We start from the raw sequence: 12,549 nt of genomic DNA on the forward strand, positions 1-12,549 counted from the left end.
TGTGTGTGTGTGTGTGTGTGTGTGTGTGTGTGTGTGTGTGTGTGTGTGTAGAATAGAGATCAGGGTGCCTTCCTTGATTGACTTCCAGTTTACCTTTGAAACAGGTCTCTCGCTGAGCCTGAAGCTCACCAGTTTGGCCAGACTGGCTGGCCAGCAAGCATCTCCACCTCCTCGCACTGAGTTCACAGGCATGCATACCCGCGCCCAGCTTTCATGTGGGTGCTGGGATCAAACTCAGGTCCTCATGCTTGTGCAGCAAGAGCTTGACAGGGGGAGCCAGCTCCCAGACCCCTGCTCTCTTTTTCTTTTGTTCATGGTACTATGGTCTCCTCTAGAGTCTACGTTTATACTTCCATTTTATCCTTAAAGCTTTGTACACTCTGTTTCTCTTTAATGAATTAGTTACTGTGTGGAGTGTGTGTCGTATGCACATATGTGTGGTTTTGTGTGCCTGTGTGTGTACACAGAAGCCAGAGAAGGAGGTCAGGTGCCCCGCTCTGTCACTCTCCATGTTATTCCCTTGAGGCAGGGTCTCTCCCTGAACCTGTAGCGAAGCTGGCAGGGAGCAAGCCCCGGGATCCTCCTGTCCCTATACCATGGCAGTGAAGGGTTTTCCAGATTCATGCGACCACACCCGCTTTTTAATGTGGGTTCTTGGCATTTGAACTCAGGTTCTCAGACTAGCCCACACAGCAAGCTTTATTACCCAGTAAGCCATTTCCATAGACCCTATAGAGTCACTTCTAAACTAGGAAAATAATTTCATTAGTAATTACATCTTATATAGGTCCCACTGTACCTATATTATCTGGATATAATATCACACCATTATACTGATATATAAATATGTAAAAAAAAATTCATGCTGAGTCAATCCATTAGCACTGACTAGAAGCACAAAGTGCTTATGCATAATTATAGAAAATCCTGTGACACAATGATACAATAGGTTATGTAATGCAACAATTAGAGCAAATTACACTCCATAAAAATTATAAAGCTGTGTTTTTAAAGGAAAATATTTTGTCCTGTTTCGGTGTTTAAGTTTTGATATTGATATTAGCCATGTTTTTGTGGAAAACAGCCCAGAAACTTCTTCAAAGCTAGTCGTATGACAGAAAAAATATAACTCCTGGGCACTCATGCCAGTGGCCCAGAGGTATATATTAACACCAAGATCTGTATGTGAATATAGATGGCAACCTTATTTATAATCTCCCCAATTTGAAACAATAAAATGGTGCTGTAATTGAGAAACAAAATTAAAAAAAAACAATAACCTATCTAAATAATGGAATACTACCAAACAATAAAAATAAGTGAACAATTTAGTCCGTCCACAAAATGGATGACGCTTAACCAGTTTTTCTAAGTGAGATAATATAGATCCCAAAGACTATTTGTATTGAATGATCCCATTTGTGTGACATTCTTGGAAGGACAAAGCCAAAGGAGCAGAAAGCAGGTCAGTGGCTGCCTGAGACTGGGGAGAAGGGGTTTATTTATTGTTGTGAGTGAGAGAAGGGACTCCAAGGACTGTTCTGTGTGGTGCTGTGATAGTGGACATGTCATACAAGAGCTGTAGGATTAGTACAATAAATAGTTTCACAGTATGGAAATGTCACATGCAAACTAGCCTGTCAGGAGAGCCCAAAGTAGGATGCAGACTCATAGGTGAGTCGAGCTCTGTTGTAAATTAATGGCACAACCATGCCTTAGTTTGTTTTCCTGTTACTGTGGTAAAATACTCTGATAAAAACATAAGGGTTTGTGTTGGCTAGTTTTTTGTCACCTTCAACCAAGATGGGCCATCTGGGAAGAGGGGACCCCAGCAGAGAAAATGTTTCCATCGTATTGGCCTGTAGGCGAGTCCGTAGGGACATTTTCTTCATTGACTGATGTAGGAAGGACCCAGCCCACTCGGAACAGTACCACTCCTGGTAGGTGATCCTGGATTCTATAAAAACAAAAACAAAAACAAAACAAAAAACAGGTTCAGCAAGCCATGAGGAGCAAGCCAGTAAGCACTCTTCTTCTATGTCCTCTGCTTTAGTTCCTGCCTCCCGGTTCCTGTCCTGACTTCCCTCAGTGATGGACTGTCTGTAGTCTGGGAGGTAAAATAAATCCTTTCCTCCTTAGTTTGCTTTTGGTCCTGGTGCTTATCACAGGAATAGAAACCAAACTAGAACTGGGTTCATTTTAGCTTACAATTAAAAAAAAAAAAAATTCCCGAAGGCAAATAACCTCATACATAGGAGGCTCGATTTTGGAAGATCCAGTTCATTTAAGTGAAGAAAGCCTGACTTCAAGGAATTCCCTGCTCCTTGAAAGGAACTGCCTACACAAGTGTTTCCCCAAGGCCAACACACAGAAGCTGATATGACAATGGTTCAGGGGTACCAGGCTCCATCCCAAGCTAGTAGCTGAATCTGACAGCGTAAAGGTTAGAAAATTTGAAGACTTTTGATGAAAGGCCGAGGCCTGGCAGTGTGTAGCAGGGCCGGGGTCTCTGAATAGAGGTACCAAGACACCATTGTGTCAAATTGTGAAGGTGAAGCCTTGGTTGTAATTGAGACCTCAGGATGTCAGCCCTGTCAGAACTCTGCGACATCTGTCTGTCAAGGGGAACGGCAGGCATGGAGGGGAGGTGGCATAGGAGAGAATCTGTGTGTGCTACAGGTGGCCGAGTCAGAGGAGTGACGCTGCCCAAGCCTTTTAGAACCCAGTTGATTACATTACCAGCTCCAGATGCTGGACAGGAAGCTGCAGGATTTGCTATTTGCCCTGGTGGGTTTTGCATTGGTGTGATTGGTCTTTGCTATGCCCCGGTTCTTCCATTTTTAAATATATTCACTCCGTGTCTTTATATGTTGGAAATGTGTTATTATAATTATTATCATTATATAGGAGCTGACAGTTATGAGACTTTGGATTTTTAAAATATTGAAATTGTTAAAGACTATGGGGACCTTTAACGTTGGAATGAATGCATGTTCTGTGGTCATGAGCCTACGGGGAGAAGAAGTGAAAGAGTGTATTAGTTACTTTTCTGTTGCTGGATAAAACACCACAACCAGACATGACTTACAAAAGAGAGAGCTAATTTTGGCTTACAGTTCCAGCGGGAGAGTCCATAATGACAGATGAGGCATGGTAGCTGATTGCCTCAGCAGGGAGTTTGTAAGATCACATCTCCAACCACAAACAGAGAAGGGGGGGGACAACAACTAGAAATGGGACAAGGCTATAAGCTTTGATGGCCAGGCCCAGCTGACATACTTCTTACTGTAAGGTTCCACCTTCCAAAGATTCCATCAAAACCAGAGGCCAAGAGTTGAAATAGGTAAGCCTATGGGAGACATTTCTCACACAAATCACAGTGAGGGTTATGGCTTCAAACTGTTGTGCTTGACACCCTTCCCCCACCCACCCCAAGGCTCAGGAAACACCATGCAAAAGGAGAAGAAAGACTGTAAGATCCAGACGCTAAAAACAGTGTCTTCTGGTTTTCTTGTATATGACAGGACCCCTGCACTCATGAGCTCACAGCAGCTATGGCTGTCTGCACAAGAATCACAGAAGGTAAACCAACAAATACTATCAATAAATCAAAAGTGCATTGTTTAAGATGATCAAGGCAATCAATAAACCTCTAGACAGAATTCTGGGAGGTGGGGATGGAGGCAGGGAAGAAGACATACATAAACTGTCAATATCTGGAAGAGGAGACATATCACTACAGAGTTTACATATTAAACGATTAATAAAGCAACATTACAAATAGCTTCACATAAATAAATTGGACAGCTTAAGTGGAAAAATTCTTTGAAAGATACTGACTGTTGGTGATCCCTCAAGAAAACAAATAAGCTAAAGAGCCTAGTCTCTACTGAAGAAACTGAATTGGTATTTCTTAAATCTTCCCATAAAGAAAAACCAAGAATTAATGGCTTCATTAGTTAATTCCAAGCAACTTATTTTTTTTTTCCCATTGGAAACAAAAATCTTATCTGGGCATGGTGGCTCACATCTTTAATCCCAGCACTCAGGAGGCGAAGGTAGATGGGTCTCTGAGTTTGAGGTCTGCCTGCTCTACAGAGGACAACCGGAGCTACACAGAGAAACCCTGTTTCAAAAACCCAAAAATCTTTATTTATATGTGTCTGTGAGTGTGCACTACATGTGTGTGAGTGCCCATGGAGACCAGAAGAGGGAGTCAGGGCCCCCTTGAGCTGGTCATGAGCTGCCTGATGTGGGTGCTAAGAATGGAACTCTGGTTCTCCGGAAGCCCAGGAAATGCTCTTAAGCGCTGACTCATCTCCTGAGTCCTTCCATCCAACTTTTAAAGAAGTAATACCAATTCTGTACAAACTCTTGCCAGAAACTGATGACGCCCTTGTACTTCTCAGTTCATCTTGTGAGGCCAAGCATGACTTTTGCTACCCAAACCAAATGATATTATAAGAGAAAAATATCGCAGGCCAACATCACTCACAAAAGCAGACAAAAAAAGGGGGGGGCAAATTTTAGGTCAAATTTAACTTTTATATATAAAAGAATAGCTTATTATAATCAAGTAAGGTTTCTTCAGGGAATAAGCAAGCCACTGTGGTCTACACCATAGCATTATCTCTTGGTGCTGAAGGGATGAGCAAACAGGATCTTGGGAATCTCCATGGACTTACCCTGAGTAGAAAAGAAAAGCCAGCCCTCTAACATGACACAATATGTCATTTCGCTCAGATTCTTGAGATGATGAGTTTAAGAAAACTAAGTAGTTCAGTGATTGAGAGTGGGAACCGGAGGGTCCTCGTGGTGATGGGAATGCTTTCTTCTTGATTGTGTATATACAGGCTGTGACAACAAACTTGCAAGATGCTACCATGAAGGAAGGGGGGCAAAGATAAAGGACCCACAGGGTCTGTCTTTCTTGCAACTGCTTGTGAACATATAATGACTTCCAAATAAAGAGTAATTTGTGGTACTTTTTTTTTTTTAACGTAAATAGCCAAGGGTGGTTATCCAAGATCTTTTTGAAGAACATGAAGAAACATGGGGAGCAAGGTAGGTATATGCTCTGGCAATGATCTTTGGTGTGATCAAAGTGTGTGCTAGGTTCTACCTCCTGACATATCTCCTCCATGCAGAGCTTTGGAACCTTTTCATGGGAGCATCAGGAGACTGACAGAGAACATTCCTATCCATACCATTTGCAGAGCAGAAAGAGGGCTGGGTGCTCTTTCCATGGTTAATTTCCTGGCTCTGCTAAGGTACTGTAGTTATGTAAGATGTTATCGTGGGGTTGTTGGATGAAGATACATAGAAACTTCCTGTACTATTTTTTGAAACCTCTATGTTAGTCTAGAATTATTTTAAGCTTTAAAAACTGGACACATTTTTACTGAAAATGGTTTCGAATTGGGGCAGACAGCGGAATACTAAGCAGTCGTGGGAACGAAAGCCTCTGTACCGCAACGGGAATCTTGGGAGCAGGATGAGAGGGAAAGTGCAAGTCATAGGACCGAGTTTGAAATATAAATTCTAAAGACTCAAAAGAAACGGAAGTGTTGAGAGGTTCATCTAAGCAGGCTGCAGCTGAAAGAGAAGCCAGAGTTTGGGTTCTCTGAGTTGGGAAAAGAAGAAAAGTGTGGGGGGGACACACTCAGGGGCATGAAAAATATTAGGAAGCAGGTGATGCCATTTCGTCCCATGTTTCCCATCCAGTTACTCAACGGATGCTATGTGGAAGAAACTCTCTCTAATGGGGTTGCCAACTCCACGCTTATAGTAGCTACTTTTTCTGATACCCCAGGACAGAATAAGGATAGTCCCTTCCCCAAAAAAGATAAAAGGAGTGAAACTGTAGGAGAGAGGCTTGGAACAGAGCAGATTCCTAGTGTCTGAGGCTAGGACTCCCACAGCCTGAAGATCACGCGAGCCCTGTCCAGACTACAGGAGCCAGGCCAGCAGACCGAGCTTTTATCATTAGAACTAGAGGCATCTTCACTGGAAGAATCCTGCCATATAGTCTGGTCCATGGTTGGACTTGAACACATTGAGCCCAGTTGGACTTGGAGTTTGGCCCCATGACCCGCCCCAGAGGCTTAGAGGTGCCCAGAGGGCCCCTGCCTCATTCCTCCTTCCCAAATGCCCACCCTACCTGTGTGTGAAGGACCAGACATTCAGAGAGAAGGCACAGGGTCACATGATGAGAGAAGTATGGTCAGGACTGAGGGAGGCTCTCCCTGAAGACTTTGCTTTCTCCATCACACCTCCCTCGCTTTCTCCTGCCTCAGTGATGTCCTCAAGGCCAGCATGAGAGGCTGTGAGGAGAAGGGACAATGTGACCTCCGTGGGTGCCTGGGCCTCCACTGGCCTTTTAATCACAGGCAGGGAGGGCTATGGCTTAGGAGTAGTTTCCTCTTTGCAGGAGACGGGGGGGGGGGGGGGGGGGGGGGGGGGGAAGGGGGGAGAGGGGGTGGGAGTAAGAGAACAGGGGTGGGGTGTCCAACCTCTTGACACTGAGACACAACATTGCTACAAACTTGACACTAGAAAACCACAAAATGGAACCAAGGACAATAACAAGAAGATTGCAAAAAATAAAATTAAAACTCAGCCCGATATCTCATAATGTTTTATATAAAAGAGTACGGCCTTGGGGGTGCATTCATAGCTATCTCACAAGCCATGTGACCTGTGGATACACCTGCCTGAACTCCTTCAGCCCATGCTGATTCCTGAGACCGCAGTTAATTCAGGGCAAGGAGTGGAGTGAAAGCTGGGAGAGTTATCCTGAACCCTGTGCTAAACACAGCATGCTTACTGCATCTCAGGGAGCTGACCTCCAACCCCAGGGACTCCAAACCAATGAAGACCTCGAGAAAAGAACAGTTACTCCGATTTGAGTTTTAGACGTTGATCTGAGCATTCGGCAACTACTTCCTAAGCTCTGAGTGAAGGTCCTTGGGACATGGGGTGGAAACTCAGCGGCTGTTTCCATTGAGTTTCCTGTGAGGCTTTAACAGGCCGTGGGAGACTCTAGTGGGTACATTCTGGGTAAATTCACAAACGTCCCCTGGGAAATCTGTAGGCCTGGGGGTGCATTACACTCCTGGCTCTCTTTGTGTCACACACACTATGCATTCCGAACGTTCCCAAACAAGCATTCCCTGAATGGCCCCACAAGGTCGAGACCAGCGGGTGGCAGGAGAGAAAGAGTGGGGCTTTGTAAAGCCTCAATTAACCGGATGTTTTAGATTGGGCTGTTTTGGGGGGGTGCATTTAGTCCTAGTCTGGCGGTGACTCTTTGCTCTCACCCCATTGTGTGTGCCCTGCAAGCACAGAGGTGAATAGGAGATGGGTCTTGGGGCTCATTACCCAAATAAACCTAACTAGAGGGGCGGAAGACTGTGATTGGGCTGGTGGCCTCAGGGTCAAAAAAAAGCAGGGCGCTGTCCTGGGGTTAGTGGAATTGACTTCCTCCAGGCCTTCTTTCCCACGGAACAGGTTAGGATTCAAACCAGTGGGTCTGCCGTCAGCATGTCCTGTAAGGGAGTCATCTCTTCCTCTGGCCAGCTCTGCGGGGGGACAAGCACAGACCCCTCCCCGTGAAGAGTTTGGGCCAGAGAGAGCGAGCTAGAGGCCACCAGGGACGACAGAGGAGCCCCACCCCGAGTCTGCGCCAGGTATCTGCACTTCTTCCTCCTCACCACCATACCACACACTGGCCCTTTCCTACCTTCCCGCCCTGTCCGACCACCGTTCTGCGCATCTGTGTCTGAGAAGGAGGAAAGGACCCGCATCTAGGTGTCAAAGACCAGAGGCAAATGTCTCCTTGACCACATCGTGTCTCCCCCCGCCCCCCAAGTGGGTGAGGGAGACAGAAGTAGCCAGGCAGAGCGAACCGCCCTAAAGGGACACCTTTCGTAGGCACGAGGGGAGGTGGCTCTCCAGGGCGGGCTGCGGCGGCGGGGAGTTGGGGGTGCTGGCGCACGCCTCCCCACATCCCAGCCCCGCAAACCCACGAGCCCCGCATGACATCAGAGGCTGGGGAGCGCGCAGAGCGCAGGCGCGGGCGGAGCAGGCGGGCGGGAGGGGGCGCGTGGCGCTGCTCCGAGAGCGCTTCTCCGCCCAGCTCGGTCCCTGCACCCCTCTCCGCCCGTGCCTGCCTCCCTGCCCGCGCCGAGCCTCGGGCGTCCACAGCGCGCCCGCCGCCCGTGCAGCCAGCGCCACCTTTGGCTGCGCCGCGCACCCTGCCTCCTCCCTTTCCGCCGTCGCCGCCGTCGGACACGCAGCCGCAGGCCGGGGCCGGGCAGCAGCTGGGGAGTCAGGGGCGCGCGCAGCCAGCCCTTCCCCCTCCGGCTCCCGCACCGCCCGCCGCCTCCCCTCGCCCTCCTCCTCTCCCCTCCCTGCTCCTTCGCCGCTTCCTCCTCCTCCTCCTCCTCTCCCGGCCCCAGCTGCCAGCACCATGTCCGCAGGGGGAGATTTTGGGAACCCGCTGCGAAAATTCAAGTTGGTGTTCCTGGGGGAGCAGAGCGGTGAGTACTCGGCGTATTCTCTCGGCTCGGAGCCGAGTCCTCTTTCCCCACGCCGCCCATTCAACTACCCCACTGGGGACCCTCCCAGCCCGGACTCGCCGAGGCCCTTCCACGCCCCGGTGGAGGAGAGGGATGCAGATGGAGAGAAGGGGCCGGCTCGGGCGGGGCCGGGCTGGGGAGGACCCGGAGCGCGGGGAAAGGATGGAGATGGCTTCGGGGTCAGGGGATGAGGGTGAGGGTAGGATCTGGGTAGGGGTACCCGGTGCAGGTGCCTCCGGGAGGACTGAGGGCGGCGGCTGGCTCGGCAGCTCTGGGCGCCGGGCTCGCGGGCTCGCTGACTAGCTCGCACTGCGGCACCGGCTGCGGAGCACCCTGCAGGTGTCTGGGTCCCGGCGGAGGATGTGGGCGAGGGGACAGGAGCCTCTCTTGAGAGAGTGAGGTGGGGCTGGGGGCTGGTTGCCCCCTCCTCAAGGTTGCGCCCGAGGGGTTCCATGCGGACCCTGCCTGGACCGGTTCAGCTCAGGAGCAGATGGTCGCTGGGAAATGGGGGACACACCTGTCCCTTTTTGAAAAGAGTGGGTGCAGGTGAGGAACGGGGCACTTAGCACTTAGCTCCTGTGTCTTACAGCCAAATGGGCAGAAGATTCTAGACCCGGTGTCCTTCGCTAATGCATTAGCCTCTTTGGGGCTCAGGGGTGTGGATCGTGAGAGTGAAGATTCTCCCCGTAGCAGATGACTTGGGGGATGGTACAGAGGCATCTCGTGTCAAGGAGCTTGGCAGTGGGCAGAGAAAGGCCTAGGCGACACGCCCTGCCTAGCTTCCCTGCCCCCTCCAGAGAGCATCAGTGGAGCCGGTGGATTCTCCCACCCCCCATCTCCCAGCTCACCGCCCTTCTTGGGGGAGGGGAGGTCACCGTGGCAGCCAGCCAGAGCCCAAGGAAGGGGAGACTGAGGGTTTCTTTGCTCCTCAGGAGCCTCCCCAATCCCCAGGTTGGTCCAAGGTGGGAAGCCCAGATTGAAGAGCAGCGACCCCTCTGATACCTGTAGAAAGGAGTGGCTGGCTCCACGAGAGCCTCGGTCCAGGAGCCTCATCACCAGAGGGTTAAGAGACAGGCTGGGCTCTGAGCATTTCTGCTGGAGGAGAAGGGGATCCCCAGGGGGGCGGGATCCCCAGCTCTAGCTCTGTAAACCAGTCCTGCTAGCTGGTTTAGAGGCCAAGAGAAGGAAGGCTGTGGGAGGACCTGGAGGGCTCAGGCACAGTGCAGCTATGACGTGTTCCTGTGGGCTGTGGAGGTCACATGGCCACCTCCTGTCTGCTCAGTACCTGAGATGGAGGCTTGGGATCCCGGTGGTAGAAGTGGTTGCCTGTCCTGGAGAGCTGGGTTTGGGACATTTCCAATCACACCCCAAGCAGCTGGATTAGACAGCTGGGTCTGATTAGATCCCCGTGTCACAAAGGACACCTCCATTCCCTGCTGTGTGGAAAGGATTTGGATACACCTCAGCCCTTGGAGGAAACCTGCAGGGTACAACAGCCTTGGGATGGAAGTTTCAACTGTGTTGTTGTTTGCCTAATTTGAGGCTTCTTTGACACTCGGTTTGTGTCTCTGAATAATGAGTGGCCGGAAGCAGCCCTTATGCCTCCTTTTTACCCTAGAACCCAGACTTTTGCTAGAGTCTCAAAGAATATTTGTTTATTCCAAGCCTGAACACAGTTCCATAAAGAATCATTTGTGGTGAGTTTGAGTGAAAACTCTGGGCTCCCTTAGAAACTGGGCTGATGGGCAGAAACCCCCTGCTAAGAGTTTTGACAAACCCTGCAGGTCTGAAGTCACAGAAATGAGAGCCTACCTTTCCCTGCGTGCTCATGTGGGGAGAGAGCTCCAGGGAATGGGGAGGGCTTGTCCAGAGACCCACTGTGAGTTGTGAGCACTTTGGGAGCAGGAATCCACACTTCCTGTCTACCATTTTCCACTAGTGTGTCATTGGGAATAGGATGACCTTCAGTGGGGGAAGCCAACTCTGGAACCTCTTTGAGAGAAAATATGGGCTCGGGAATAGCTTGTTTGGGTGACCTGGTGGGAATGCCCGGCTAGTTGGTTGGGGGCAGGGTTCCTGGGCTCTTGGAACATAATCCAGCAGTGAGATTGACGGCTGGCCACGTTGCTCTCTTCTGGCAGACAGCCTGAAGTCCCTGAATAATTCCTTCCTCTTAGTTGTGTCATTGTTGAGTCGTTTACCTCAGGTTTACAGAGCTCCTGGTGTCTGTGAGTTGCAGGCTATGTATATCCTCAAGCCTGGTGCGGTGAGGCTGCTGCCGCCCTGTTCTATCTTACCTCTGCACAGTTTTGCATCCCAGCATCCTCTGCAGCCTGTGCTGTGGAGGGAGGACCCTGACGTCTGATCTAAACCCTACCCTAGCTCTCCCTTCCTATGTGATCTTGGAGGCCCCCTTGCCCTCTATACTAGGGCACTTGAGCCAGATGCACCTGAATGCTGAAACATAAGCTTGCCTGTAGGAGCTGAGTCTGCTGGTGACAGGGGACGGAGGCAGCTGGAAGGACACAGCCTTCTCCTGATCTCTATTCCTGGTATTGTGGTGGCATCCCTCCAGACTGGTGGGCAGAGACAGCTGGATTCCCAAGAGGAATGTCAGGCTTGGAGCAGGGTAAGGAAGAAGCTACCTTGGGGCAGATGATCAACCACAGGTAGGCGTGAGGCCTCCAGAAGTACCAAGGAGCTGGTCCAAATGGGTCACCTTTGAGTGCCCACTCGCCAGAAGATACCTCCAGGCTTGAAGAGAGCATGCCAGCCGAATGAGTGGTATAGCACCTGGCCTATGGACTATAGACTGGCTGGCAGTGCCAGCCCCGAACGAGGTGGGATCCCGGGCTGGTGCTGTGGACCTAGGGTGAGGTCATTCCTTGCATCGGGGGTGGGGGGGGGGCATGCAGTGCTGCTGGTACTCAGGTAGCTAGCTGTCTGGGTCTTCCTGGTTAGCCCTAACATGGACGACAATGGTGGGGAGCGTAAGAGGGTGACCCATACCAGACGCACACCGAAAAAGACGGACAGGAGCAGATGTCTGAGGGACAGTGCTCCTGCAGGGTCGGCATCTTCCTCCCAAGTTACCAGAGCCTTCGAGGGGCTCTAGCCTTCACCAGACACATCTCGGTGTGTGTGGTGGGGGTGGGGGTGGGGAGGAAGAATTGAGAGAGGCAAGGTGAGCCGTCTGCTATTGCAGACTGAGGCTGCAGGTCAGGTGCCTCTGTAGGACTGGGTGCCAAGGGGTAGGGGTAGATTCCAGAGAATGTCCTCTTCCCTTCACTCCAGCTCTGCACAGCGGTCAACAGTGACTCTAAGGCAGTGGTGTTCAACCTCCCTAAAGCTGCGACCCTTTAACGCAGTCCCTCATGTGGTGGCGACCCATCCAACCATAAAATTACTTCATTGCTGCTTCATAACTGTAATTTTGCTACTGTTACGGATCGTAATATAAATATCTGATATGCAGGATATCTGATCTGAGACCCAGGGCATCTCTCAAAACCACAGGTTGAGACCCGATGCCGTCAGGGCCCTGGGTGGCTGGCACTCAGCGGAAACTGGCCTCCACGTCCTCTCCAATTAAGGGCTAAGGAACATCTGTCCACAGGCTGAGCCCCATTTTCCCTGCAGCCACCCCACGCACCAGCACATAACAGCCCTTTATGAGTTTGGTGATGTGCCTGCTGTCCCTTGCAGATATGTTCTCCTCCTGGCAACTCCCAGGCCTGTCGGGCCTCAGACGGACGCAGCTTTGACTTTTATAATGAGCATTTTAAAACATACTTGGTCACGTGCTGTCTCATGACCCCCCCCCCCTTCTGTTGTCTCAGTCAACTACAGATTTTAATTTAAGGATTTTGGGGTGAGTTTTAAGCGCCTGAGTGGGTGACCAAAGCACTTTGAGAGGATTGTATCTTAGTCATCTCCTGCTCCCTCTTGCTCCCTCCTCCCATCCGTGGGC

General features: G+C 50.4%; 1 protein-coding gene and 1 long non-coding RNA gene across 2 annotated transcripts in view; one reads left to right on the forward strand and one right to left on the reverse strand.

Moving 5' to 3' along the window:
* Positions 1-1,381: 1,381 nt before the first annotated feature.
* On the reverse strand, positions 1,382-7,804 carry LOC129693166 (uncharacterized). Its single transcript, XR_008722830.1, has 3 exons — positions 7,742-7,804; positions 6,161-6,323; positions 1,382-1,957 (listed from the first exon to the last, which is right to left on the reverse strand). It is a non-coding gene; the product is annotated as an uncharacterized LOC129693166 (long non-coding RNA).
* A 305-nt stretch (positions 7,805-8,109) lies between these two features.
* Rab6b (RAB6B, member RAS oncogene family) overlaps positions 8,110-12,549 on the forward strand; it is a 61,646-nt gene continuing 57,206 nt past the window's right edge. The window contains exon 1 of the mRNA XM_055629854.1: positions 8,110-8,540. Within this exon, the coding sequence (XP_055485829.1) occupies positions 8,471-8,540 (70 nt within the window). The 5' untranslated portion in view covers positions 8,110-8,470. The remainder of the gene's footprint in view (positions 8,541-12,549) is intronic.

This window comes from Psammomys obesus, unplaced genomic scaffold (assembly GCF_907164565.1).
Source record: "Psammomys obesus unplaced genomic scaffold, mPsaObe1.curated_primary_1811, whole genome shotgun sequence".
In the NCBI taxonomy this organism is placed as follows: Eukaryota; Metazoa; Chordata; class Mammalia; order Rodentia; family Muridae; genus Psammomys; species Psammomys obesus.